General features: G+C 45.1%; 2 protein-coding genes across 4 annotated transcripts; one reads left to right on the top strand and one right to left on the bottom strand.

Annotated features, from left to right (window-relative positions):
* Positions 1-126: 126 nt before the first annotated feature.
* On the bottom strand, positions 127-7,476 carry LOC308070652 (oxidative stress-responsive serine-rich protein 1-like). Of its 3 annotated transcripts, none has more exons than XM_080404995.1 (4): positions 7,370-7,476; positions 3,635-3,749; positions 1,705-1,818; positions 127-942 (listed from the first exon to the last, which is right to left on the bottom strand). In XM_080404995.1, the coding sequence occupies exons 2-4, from the start codon at positions 3,709-3,711 to the stop codon at positions 249-251; spliced, it is 885 nt and encodes a 294-aa protein (XP_080261121.1). In that variant the 5' UTR covers positions 3,712-3,749; positions 7,370-7,476; the 3' UTR covers positions 127-248. The 3 variants fall into 3 exon arrangements, with proteins under 3 accessions (XP_080261121.1, XP_080261122.1, XP_080261120.1); XM_080404996.1 differs by lacking the exon at positions 7,370-7,476 and adding an exon at positions 5,634-6,170; XM_080404994.1 differs by lacking the exon at positions 7,370-7,476 and adding an exon at positions 5,143-5,618.
* Positions 7,477-7,487: 11 nt separating this feature from the next.
* Positions 7,488-12,344, top strand: LOC308070655 (oxidative stress-responsive serine-rich protein 1-like). The gene is made up of 4 exons (XM_080405003.1): positions 7,488-7,606; positions 8,180-8,299; positions 9,959-10,069; positions 10,753-12,344. The coding sequence occupies exons 2-4, from the start codon at positions 8,223-8,225 to the stop codon at positions 11,435-11,437; spliced, it is 873 nt and encodes a 290-aa protein (XP_080261129.1). The 5' UTR covers positions 7,488-7,606; positions 8,180-8,222; the 3' UTR covers positions 11,438-12,344.
* Positions 12,345-12,486: the final 142 nt, after the last annotated feature.

Below are 12,486 nucleotides of genomic sequence, written 5' to 3'. Positions count from 1 at the left end.
AGGTCTCTTAACTATAGGCAGGTACACTCTAAACACGTTCACTGTGTTTACTTCATTATCTACTCCAAGCTCAAATTATAATGCTTAAGCTAAACCATTTATCCAGCTTAAATAATGAACATTAGCTAAGATGCAAAGAAGTGTTTTTATTGCAAGCACAGTGAGCAGAGGTTGGGTTGCATCTCACATGAGTGTGACTGAAGGCAGACTTAAATCACCCACCCTTCTGTTTTTAGTGCTCATCGGTGTCAGGTGTACATCATTTCTGCCATGTGAGACATCTTCTTTGGAATATACAAGTAATATTCCACGTATCCTGAAAGATCTTCAATAGTCACATCATCCACAAAGGCCCTGGCTTGCTCAGAGCAAGAGCGTGGAGAACTTGAGGGAGTTCTTGATGGCAACACCTGGGAGTGATCCTCAGAAACTGTTCTTCTATCAGGTGCCAATGGGAGAGTGTTCTGCAAGCCAGAGAATTTGTACACTTCCATATCTTGCCACCGTTTACACTGACAGGCTTTATCCGCACACGCACACGGCTTATTCATGTTCAGCTTGGACACAGACTGAAAGTCAGAAAGCTCCGTGGTCTTTAGGCTTGCTTTGGATGCTAGGGAAACAGCAGCTGGAGAGTTCTCCTGTCTGTTCTCTGACACCAACTGTGTAACAGAAGCTCCCAAAGACTCAGCATCAGCTCCCTTCTGGCCAATATCAGGAGCAATACTGCATCGTTCGTGTGCACAAGCTTCCTTTGGGACTGGCATCCCAAACCCACTGCTCTCATCCTGGGCATCAGCCTGGCTCTTGTGGACTAGCTGGTTGCACGTGGAATGTGATTTTGTGCTGCAATGGATAAACCTTGGAGGATGAAGAATTGGAGACTTGGAACGCCTGCGACGCTGGGTTCTCACAACTCCTCTTGAAGGCTTTTTCATAGACCTACCAGGAAAAGATACAAAAAGGGAGTGAAAAATCACCAAAAGACTTATTGCTGCATTATAAATACTATTGGGCAAAATCTCTTCTGCACTGATATTGCATGGAAGAGCTTTAAACTCAGAATGTTTGCTCAGGGTATTCTGCTATCTTGGAATTTGACTTTGTTCTAGTCAAGCAGCTGTACAAAATACAAAAGGAACACCTGAGAAATGAAACCAAAAGTGCGTGCTTTTAAGGTTAGAAAATGAGTAAAGCATGCGAGACATGACAAAATAACCTCTAAGGGAAGGACAAAGCACAAGACAACAGCACAAAAGTAATGAAGCAAGGGCGAAAGGTGGGTTTGTTTCAGTAGGAAATGAGCGTGAAGTTCTGTGCAGATACTACAGCCACCAATTCTTTCTTTTAATCTAGTTCCCAAGGCATAGCGACAGCTTCTGCAATGTCAAACAATGACTGAAAGAGATGCATTCATGACTGACTGTCTCAGAAACTGCAGTTCAGATTTATATTAAGAAATATCTATAATGTTTAGCAACCTATAGTTGAACAGTATTTCCTTTCCCTTCACATAACTGTAAATAAGAATAGTAGTCACATATGAACAGAAAAAGGTGGTGCAGAATATTTAAAGTAGTTCTTTAATAAAGAAAACTTGGGTTCCTTGTTCAAGGGTGTAGGTACTAGAAACCTTGTCCCTTTAAAATTCCCTTTCAGTGCAGTGTCATCTGAAGTAGCCTGATAATCCTAAGCTTCTCTTACCCATGCCAGGTTTCCTTAGAAGTACACGCATTCTTCGGTTTGCTTTCATCTGCCACTGCTCTAACTAGTGCTCTTGGACTTGTCCCTTCACCCACAGAGAGAGAAGCAGTAGACCTGTGACAGACAGAATGAAAAATTAACAGCCTGGACTGGTTAGCACTACAAATATGAAAAAACTTGTGAATCTTCTTTCCCAGAAAAGATTGCTTCAAATTTTTTTTTTTACAATATGCCTTAAAAGACGTGCCCACAAAGACCCAAATCAGAAAGACAGTGTTTACATATTCCTATCTCAAAAGTTTGTATAACAGACTCTTTCACCAAACGTGATGCCATTCAGCAACTAGACTGCAAATCCAAGCTCCACATGTCAATGACGAAGCACACACAACGACTAAATTTCAGTTTCCCGGGAGAGGGGAGGGGAAAAACACCATCACTGAAGAAACACGTCTCTTTTTCCAGAGACAAGTAAGTCATTCTTTCCTAAAAATAAATGTTCTTTGTACATAAATAGACTTTGTTTAACTGAAGAACACTTAAGCCTCTGTCTAGGACAACATAAGCTACAACTCTTGATACTATTGCAAGTTCAATCACTTGAGCAACGGAGTTGTATCACATCTTCAACTTCTATTCAAGCCAGGGACCTTCAAAGATTTACTAATTTTTCTGATGCTATAATTTCATCCCAAACTCCCATCTTCAAGGAGCTGTACTAATCCCAAGAACAATTTTTCCAAGTTGTGACTTCACATATTACACTGGAATTTACAAGGAAATTATTTTCCAAATCCCTTATTAAATTAGTTTGTAAGCAGGGCGGATTCCCTGAAAAGTGAAAATAACCTTATCCTAGATCAGTGTGTGGGGACTTAACTGATATCTAATAGAGTCCAAACTATCAAACATCTATTTTCCATTTAAAGGAAAATGAATACAATGCAGAAAATTGAAGGCCAACAGTAAAAACTCCAAAGTAACTAAGTATGCCTGACTAGGGGGTGGGACTAGAGATACTGAAGAAGAGGCATTTGTGTGGTGATTCATTTCTAATGAGTTTAGTTACTTAAGGGAAAGATAACTTTAGAAGTCCATCTACTCACGATCTAAACTCTATGGCAATTCTAGTTACCACCTTGGTATTTACATCCCGCCTTACTTACATCTTCATTTCAGTTACTGGCATAATTGCATCACTGACAATAGCTTACTGAAACACAGTACTATACAAATAACACATAATGGGGCATCTTTGTCAGCAGAAAACATTACATAAAAGCCTTTCCCCCCCCTTCTCCATTTTAGATAGAAATTGTCATCGCCAACAGAAGACATGCTGCTTGTGTTCTGCTACCTGGGACAGGCAGGCTAAGTGCCATGTGTCAGATCTCCCACAAAACCAGACAACACAAAAAACATTCTTTCCCATTTACTGATTTTGGTTATAAATAGGAAATTTGTAAGTGACAGCAAGGAAAACAGTCTGTGTGGGAATCATGCACTGAATCTAATGCCCTCCTTTACTGACATGGAAACAACATTTCTCTCCTGGGAAAAGATGGGAGTTTATTCTCACGACAGGGCTTCAGAGCCATGACAATACGCTAACTACTAGTAGAGTTCTAGCGCTATGGACAATCCCTGGCAGCCAGATTCATACCAAAATTTATGCCAAGCATGTTGTCAACTGCTGACTGTTGTTAGGTTTGTTTCAAGCCTGTTGGGAGCTAACAGCGATCAAACAAATTACAATTCCTTGAGAAGTGCCCCCTACAGCTAGCAAATTTATTTCAGTTTAACTAAAATGAAGGCTTTCAGTGTCTAACCTTTTACAATTACCTCATTCCCTCAAATTTAACAGCAAGGGTGTTCCCTTCAAGTCCATTTGTAATATGCTAACTCTGTACCTCCCTGTGGTGTTACTCACCCAGCTGTGTCAACTCTTAGCTTTTTGAATGCTGTCTGCAGGCTTTCCTCTTCTCCATCCTTAGCTTCTGTTTTCATTATTGGAATGGCCAGAAAGTGACAGTTACCATGTACAGCTACAATCAGAAAAAAAGACATAAGAAAATAAGGCCCAATGCCTTGCTAAAAACATTAGTTGCCCAGCAGCATCATAATACATGAAAATAAACTCAAAATAGCACACTGAACACACAAAGCTGAGGTAATTCTAGTAGAACATTTTTGAAAGTTGATTCAGAAATTCAGAACAAGCTTTACGATACCCAAGAATGGAACAGTCTCTTGTACAACCACATAAGTGAATGAACAACTTAAAGTAAAATTTAGTGTCAAGAGCATCCTGCACATCCGTTGCAGTCTAGACAGATGACTGTCCTGCAGTGTTACCAGAGTAATTTCGGAAGAGGTGAAAGGTGACAAGAAACACCACCATTAGAAACAGTGAACTTCCCACAACTGCTGTTTCCAACTTTGGGATTTGATGTTGCATATATAATTAAAAAAAACGAAACCAACAGATTTTTCTTAGAACAGTATAAAATGTTAAGCTAAACAATTTTTTTGATCTTATGTCTAGATCCCAGCAATAATTACACAATCTTATCAGAACATGCTGTTTTGATTGCAAATAGACATTAAAATGTTCTCATATCAGGTCTTGAACAAGTACAAATGCAAATACAAGTACAAAGAGCAAAAATAAGCCTTGTTTTAATTAAAAAAAGAATTGATAAAAACTGGCTGATATGTGGTGTGTTTTTTTTAAATCTACCCTGGCCATCACTTAATCCAGCTTCAAAGGAATCTCAAATCTTTCTAAATTTGATGCTCTTCAGTGCCTTACATTCCTTCAGTCACGTGCACGTCCTACACCAGCCACGCTTCTGCTAAAGAAATAATCAATAAATGTTTCTTAGCACTGCCTTTGCTTTTGCTGGGCAGAAACCACTGCCAGCAGCCAGTCCCAGTTCTACACCAGACTACCTCAAGCCCAGCATTTGTTGAAGTTTACTTGGCTGATTAGCCTGCTTCATTTAATGCTTTGGACTTGACTACTTCTGGAAAAGCAGGGCTGCTTGGTGTGGGTGCCATCACCAGGAGAGTCTTTGGCCACACTGTATGGGGTATGAGGAGATCATCTTCTCAGACTTTTTTTAAATTACAAGGTTGTCACACTTGACAACATTCTACAATGAGACTGGTTTGGTAGGCAAGGGGAGAGCAGCAGCTATTTTCTACCTGGATTTCAGAAAGGCTTTTGACACTGTCTCCCCCAAGACCCTCTAGGCTGGGCCATCAGTCAGCGAGGTGGACTAAAAAGCAGCTGAACAGCTGAGCCCAGAGGATGGTGATCAGTGGCACAAAGTCTAGTTGGAGGGCAGCAACCAGCACTGTATGCCAGGGGTCAATACTGTGTCCAGTCCTGTTTAACATCTTAATTAGTGACGTGGATCATGCGGGACAGCGTACCTTCAGCAGGTTTGCCGTTGACACCAAACTGGGGTGAGTGGCTGGTACACCTGAGGCACCTCAACAGGCTGGAGAAAGGGTCCGACACAAACCTCATGAACTTCAACAAGGGGAGGCACAAAGCCCTGCCCCTGGGGAGGAACAAGCCCACGTGCAGCACAGTCTTGTAGAAAAGGCTCTAGGGGTCCAGGTGGACACCGGGATGGAGAGGAGCCAGCAATGTGCAAAGGGACTAACCGTGTCCTGGGCTGCAAGTTGAGGGAGCTGATCCTTCCTTCTATTCAGCACTGGTGAGACCACAGCTGAAGTGCTGTGTCCAGCGCTGGCCTCCCCACTACAGAGAGACACCGACATGCTAGAGAGAATCCTGTGAAGGGCCACGAAGACGATGAAGGGACTGGAACATCTCTCCTACGAGGCTCGGAGAGCTAGGACCATTCAGTCAACAGAAGAAAAGGCTCAGAAGGGATCTCACCAATGTATGTAAATACCTGAAGGGTGGGTACAAAGACGACAGAGCCAGGCTCTTCTCAGTGGTGCGCAGTGACAGGACCAGAGGCTGTGGGCACACACTGAAATGCAGGAGGTGCTGTCTGAGCATAAGGAAACGCTCCTCTGCCACGAGGGCGATTGAGCCGCTGCCCAGGGAGGCTGTGGGGCCTCTCTCCTTGGAGATACTTGAAAGCTACCTGGACATGGCCCTGGGACACCGGCTTGGGGTGGCCCTGCAGGCGTCCCTGCCAACCTCAACAGTTCTGTAATTCTTTATCTTCCCCAAACCCTAAGAATCCATTACAAAGGCAACTACCCAAACCCAGCACACGATAACAGCTCCTGTAAGGAGAACACACTTAGACAGAGCACTAACCCTGCCTAATAATATACTAATAACGCCTAAGTTAGTACAACTTTTACCAACTAAGCACCGGCTTTTTTGTAGCATGGAAAAGGTCTCAGTGAAGCGAGAGGAGTAATCTGAACCTCTGCTGCTCGGTTGCTTATTCAGATACAGAGTAGTAATTTCTGTTCCCTCACAACCTCATTCCAGTCGGAGGTGGCAGCTCTCCCCACTGTTGTTCCAGCTGCTGGCTCTGCTATGATTTCACCTGGACGCCCTGCGTTGCAGACAGCTGTTATGACACACGCAGAGGGATAATGTATCATAACAACTTCAAGGTGCACATTGTCCAGTGCGTCAGAGAGCAAGTAAACAGGAGAAAAGAAAACTAACACAGAGATTGACAACACGAGGCTCGTCTCAGCAAGTTATTATTCTATATACCTTTTTAGCTAAATACTACTGTTCCAGTGAAATATCTGGTCCTTGCTTCAGTAAGCTTTTTCCCCGGCTTAAAAAGAAGATTCCTTAAAAGAAAAAGGTCAGCCTGCAAAATTTATTGTTGTTTTTTTTTTTTTTTTAATACCACCACCCTGTATTATATAACTGCAGCAAGAAGATGAGAGTAAAAAGTTTTTAAATCACGGCGTGTTATTCAAAACATACTACCAGAATTAGACCACATATTTTATCACTCTGCCCTTCCTCACTGACTCGGTAAATCCTCAGAGATACAGAATTTACTCAGATAAAACCCCACTCAGTGGTAACTACGCATAAACTTAAGCATTTCAGACGCACCAGCCAACTAACATAGATATCAAGAAAAAGCAAATTACTGTGAAAATCAATCAGAGCTTAATGCTGTGTCAAAGCCCCACATTGACAGTTGTGTTCTTTATCTCCTAAACACACACCCATCCTCTCCCCGTTAATTTTCAGCCATTTCCCAGCAACACAGGCCTGCTGACCCACCGCCCGCCCCCCACCAGGGCACAACGCACAAGCGCGTCCAGCTGGATTCAAGACGGGCACGTAGAGGGACCGAAAGCTCGAAGGCACCCGCGGCCGAGGCCCCCAGCAGCCCCCCCGGTACAGCCGGTCGCGGCCGTTCCCTGGCCGCCCTCCGGCCGCTGCCGCCCCCAGCCCCGACGGCACCTGCTCGTTACCCCCGGAGCTGAGGCGAGGCCCGACTCCACCGCGGTGACTCAGCACGGCCCCCGCGCCCCGCCGGGGCTCGCCCCGCGCCCTCCAGCCCCGCCAAGGGACCGGCTGCGCCTCTGGCAACCCGCGAGGGACAGGGGGCCCCGCCGCGGGGGCCCGGCCGGCTCTGCCCGCCGCGGGGGAGCAGGAACCCGCCGGCAGCAGCGCCCCGCCGCCCGCACTTACCGCGCTCGCCCGAGGGCCCGGCCCGGCCCCGCCGTCTCCGCCGCCTCCCGCCGGGCTGCGCGGGGCTGCCCCGCCCCTTCCGCCGGAAGCGATGGCGGCCGGGCGGGGGCGGGCCGGCGGCAGAGCGGGGGAGCCGGGGCGCGGCGGGCAGCGCGCCCGCGCATGCGCGCCCCCGGGGGCGGTGACCTCACTTCCTGTTGTGCTCGGGGCCCGGCGGGCGCGGGGCTGGGGGCGGCGGTGAGTGGCGTCCGCCGTGCCGGGACGGCCGCGGCCCCAGGGAGCGGGGGGCGCGGGGGAGAGGGGGCTGGGCGGTAAGGGGAGGCCCCGGGGGCGCGGGCGGCGCGGTGACGGGGCGCGGGCGGGTCAGGCCGCGGCCCGGGAGGACCCAGCGCTGCGCTGCCGGGGCTGGGGAGCGGCCGGGGGGTGCGGGGCGGCGGGGCTCTGCCCCGGTCTGCCCGCGGGCCGGCCGTCGGCAGGGGCTGTCCCGCCGCGGCGGCAGCGCCAGCGCCAGCTCTCCCTGGCTCCGGCTCTTGTGGCGGCGTCCGGCGCGTCGCAGGGCTGCACTCGTGCCTGCTGCCAGCACGCATACCTGCTTACCCAGTAAGAAAAAGACACTGGGTTATTTTTAACATCGGCTGCGCCTGTTCTGAGAAACCCAGAGTTTAGAGTTCACGGTAAAAAATACTGGACGAGTCTGGTCAGACGGCAGCGTGATTGCCCGCAGAAGAACGGGCATCCGTCGCACATGTCATCTCGGTTTTGTAGAGACCGTGCGTGTTTAGAGCTCAGTGTCGAATTTTTGTATTTCAGTTTATTCTGTATGGCACAGTCGGTTACACGCTGAGAGCCATCAATGGACTTGGAAGCTAAAGATGAAGAGGAGGAGAGTCTGCAAACAGCTTTCAAGAAGCTGAGAGTGGATGCAGCAGGGTGAGTGAACAACGAAAAGGACCATGGCACTTCTCAGGTTTTTCGATACATACTTATATTTGCTTTCTATTATTTTGCATCTCAAAACAAATGTCAGTTGGTGAAAGGTTCCTTTCTCTCCAAGGGGAGAAAACTACATCACTTAACATGAAATGCAGTTGTTATAACTAACGGGCAAAGCAGTACTTTATTACTGACTAATTTTGACACAGTATCCAACTGAAATTAGATGGTGACTGTACAAAAACATGAAATGACTCGCCCAAAGCAGTGAACCCACTCTTAACTGAGCTGTAGTCACCGTGTGTGATACAGAACTTGTTTGTCCATTCATGTAAATGCTGGTGTCTTCAGCCACATTATCGGCCTTTACTGTGGTGCACAAAAATTTGCTTGGAGAGCATCTGATAGACAGCACCAACAATCCATAGCGTGCTGGAGAGCCCAGCCTTGCTGGAAGTCATCAGGCTAAATAAGAGCACTGATCGTTTCTGATTTTAGGCGATTTTGTAGAGTAAAATGTCCACAGACATTTTTATACTAAAAACTTATTCCATAACACATGGGTATACTGATAATATGTAGTATAAGCATCTTCCTTAAAAGCAGGAGTTAAGAAAATTATGCAGTCTTAACGCTTTGTGAGGTAGTTCACTTTTAATCTTTTAGGAATTCACAAGGAATTGTCAAGAGGCAACTTTGTATTGATAATTAATGTTACATTATGAATTCACCTCCATAGCCATCAATACTGCTATCATGACTTCCTCTGCATGTTAAATTATATTTTGCTTTGATACTCGTTCCCTCTACTTCAGGAGGTCTTCTGTTAAATGTGGAAAAATATAGCTGTTCTCTAACAAGGAACTGTGCCTATTAAGCATTGTGCTTTTGATGTGTGGAATTCTGGTTGATTCCTGATGATATCTTCTTAGGCATACAAAGATCCTGTTTTGCTGGCACATGTTTTGAACAGCTCAAGTCTTGTGACTAATGCATTAAGATCAATTTTGGGCAGTGTACTTGGGCTCTTCTGCTAGAATTTCAGCCTTGTTTCTTGCAATTTCCTATCCCGTGTTCCAAATCACACATAGAGCCATCATAAATACAGATCTGCGTGCTAAGGCGTTTCTGTTTGTTGTCTGGACCTCCAGGGCCAGATGTTTTTTTTCATTCCCTGTTTATCTGGGAAATTTAATGAGAAATAAATTAGTAATCCGTCATTGTGCATTGTGCATCCACTTCTCCACTGACTCCTCCTCAGGCTGCTGCTATACGTTCCTGACTTTGCAGTTCAGATGAGTAAGAGCCTATCTTTAACAACTATTGTCTGACAAGAACATTTGGAACCTGAATTTACATTCTTTAATGTGTCATTTTGGTACAAACAGGGTATGACATCAGCCTCTGGGCATTTTGGCCTCCTTTCATTTCATCTCACCTATCTTTAGACACTTGACTGAGGTCAATATAGTAAGAGTGGTTAGATAAATCTCTGTAATAATCCTGTTTCTAACCACTGACTGTAGAGGAAGTCAAGGCTGTGAACTTAAAATGTCTTAGCTAAGCATCTAAAGTAGATAGGCTGGATGTTCAATGTACAAATGAAGCAGTATGCTCAGGCATTACCGTAATGTGGCATTTCCCTTTTTTGCTCAGATGTATTGCAGCTCTGTCTGTGGGCGATGGGATGATTCTTAGAACACCAACAAGAGCAGCCATGGATGGAGGCAAGCAACAGACGGTCTGCTCAAAGGAAGCGTGGCATGGGTAAAGCATACCATTCACAGCACCATGAACGTGTTTCTGGTTTGAGACATTTAACACGTGCATTTAACACTGCCACTTTCCAATGCAGGTTGCTGTTAATTAGTTGCTTCAACATATCTTTTCTTGTCTTTCTATTAAAAAACTTTACCATAACTGTTTGATAATGATGTTTTTAAAGGGGATTTCATCGAAGTCTTTTAAAAAAAAAATGTCTCATAGAGAGGGTACCCAAAACTTCCTTTTCCACTGATTTCCTCAGAAATCCATTTTTTTCAAGTCTTACACCTTTGCAACCCCCTCTCACCTCTTTCTTGGGTTATTTTATTTCTGTGTTGATATACCGGGATATTTAGTGCAGTTCTGTCAGCAGCTCCAACGGGTGTCCAGGTTCTGCACTACAGTTCAATTTAGGATGACAAAGTATCATTTGCTTAACACAGGAGATTTGGGTGGAAGTACCTTTAAATAAGGGTGGTTTGTATGTGTCTTTACTTTGGGGGGGGGCCTGGTTTCTTCAGACTCCTCCAGTTTACCTGTCAGAGACTGTAAGTGACAGTCACCTGATTTTTCTAAGCAGAAAAAACCCCCAATTTCTACAAGGTTTTTAGCCACATTTTAGAGCTTATTGAGCTATGGTGTGGATTTTGGAGTTACCTACCTGCTCACCCGTTACAACCCTGCAGGTGTGTGAGAAAGCCTTCTAGAGGATCGGCAAGAGTACCACGTCGCAGACGCTCCAAGTCCCCTGTCCTGCATCCTCCCAAGTTTACATACTGCAATACGAAAGCCAGTAACCAGCTGAAACACAAAACCCAGGCCGACACGTCCAAGGGTAGTATCAGTTCAGACATTTTTGTTACAGCAGAATACGGTACGAAGGACAGGCACGATTCTCACTTTGAGGCCAGTGATGACAGAACTGAACCTTTGGAAGCTTTGACCACCGAAGAGCCTTTGGAGAAGCTGGGAGGGAATTGCTCTACTCTCTCCTCATCCTTTGAAACTAGCTTGCATTCTAGCCAAACCTCAGATTTCCAGTCCTTATCCATGCTTAGCAATGGCAAGCAGTGCCCTTGTACGGACAAGAAATGCCAGTGCAAGCAGTGGCGAACCATGGAAGTGTACTCTTTCTCTGGCTTACGGAGCGTCCTGTCGGAATGCGAAAAGGCAGTGCTGGGTGTCCATGCCCAGTCTCTTCAAAATAGGTCCCCTTGTGGGACAGCCTCGTCAAGTTCTCCTAGGTCCTGTTCCGAGCAAGCTCGAGCCTTTGTGGATGACGTGACCATTGAAGATCTTTCGGGATACATGGAATACTACTTATATATTCCCAAGAAAATGTCTCACATGGCAGAAATGATGTATACTTGACTGAAAGCAATAGAGCATCCTGCATCAGAGTTTGTGATAATGGTTGGATTAAATGCCTTGTCAGTGCCATGTTTTCACTGTTGTGTGTTTGATCAAATGTTTCTTTGCCTCATACAGTTTAGTTTTCTAATAAAATGAAAAATGGAATGTAGTTTCCAAGCTAGTTCTAAAAAGAATGCACTAAAGTCTGAATACCTTAACAAAAGCACTGTAGATCAAATGAACTCCCTTTGTTTTTCGGTTTGTGCTGTGGATATTCAAGCTCTGTATGCTGTTTTCACTATGTTTTGGGGGCAGGGGGGAGCCTTTTAGGTTTTTTTTTTCTGAAGTTTTGCAGTATTCAGAAGGTTCAGTCTTAGTATGTCCCAGTACTTAGAAAAATGTTTCATAGCTATAGCTCTTATCTTCCTCATCCTGCTCTAGAGAGGAGAATGAGAAGGCATTTGCTATTTTGGATAGGATGAGTCTCCTTTCATTGAACACTATCTGGCTCCTTTTTTAGTTGGATCAAATTATGAGTGCTTCCTCCTCACAAGTTTGTTGGGAGGCCCAGAATGTGCGGGTATGTGCTTGGACCTTTTTTGTAATCTAACTAGCTCACTCTTAAGCAGTTCTATTTTTTTGCAGATAAGTGAAGCTCTTAGAAGAAAAAATATATTTTGTTATTTGTGCTTTACAGATGGAATAATTTAGGGGGAAGTGAAGCAGGCTAACAGTTTTTTTGGGCCGTGCTGTCTTAGAAGTGGAGGTGGTGGAGCCATCTATACAGGTTGTGTCTGAGTATGTTTGATACACAAAGTGGTGTGGAAATAGAGTAAACAAGAAGTGTGTATCATACAGGCTGTGTGGTGTAGAGCTATAACGTTCCTTCTGGTTGAAAATACTGAAATAAAGTTTGTTGCTGAGACCTGGATTAATAAATGTTTGTCAAAATCCAGCAAATTAAAGACTGAATAATTTGACTTATGCTCATCTCCCCTCAACATATTTTTTTTTTAAATAAAACCCCAAAAGTACTTTCAGTGGCAGCTGTACACACATGCTAAACA

The sequence above is a fragment of the Falco punctatus genome (assembly GCF_963210335.1).
Source record: "Falco punctatus genome assembly, chromosome: 10".
NCBI lineage: Eukaryota > Metazoa > Chordata > Aves > Falconiformes > Falconidae > Falco > Falco punctatus.
Note: the sequence above shows the minus strand (reverse complement) of the source record. Positions and strands in the feature narration are given on the sequence as shown.

Coding starts and splice junctions, on each gene's coding strand:
- LOC308070652 (XM_080404994.1), bottom strand. CDS start 5,239: ATGAGGTTTGTGTCGGACCCTTTCTCCAGCCTGTTGAGGTGCCTCAGG. Junction 1,819..3,634: donor CTAAGAGTTGACACAGCTGG/GTGAGTAACACC, acceptor TGTCTGTCACAG/GTCTACTGCTTCTCTCTCTG. Junction 943..1,704: donor TCTAAGGAAACCTGGCATGG/GTAAGAGAAGCT, acceptor TTTTCCTGGTAG/GTCTATGAAAAAGCCTTCAA.
- LOC308070655 (XM_080405003.1), top strand. CDS start 8,223: ATGGACTTGGAAGCTAAAGATGAAGAGGAGGAGAGTCTGCAAACAGCT. Junction 8,300..9,958: donor CTGAGAGTGGATGCAGCAGG/GTGAGTGAACAA, acceptor TTTTTTGCTCAG/ATGTATTGCAGCTCTGTCTG. Junction 10,070..10,752: donor TCAAAGGAAGCGTGGCATGG/GTAAAGCATACC, acceptor ACAACCCTGCAG/GTGTGTGAGAAAGCCTTCTA.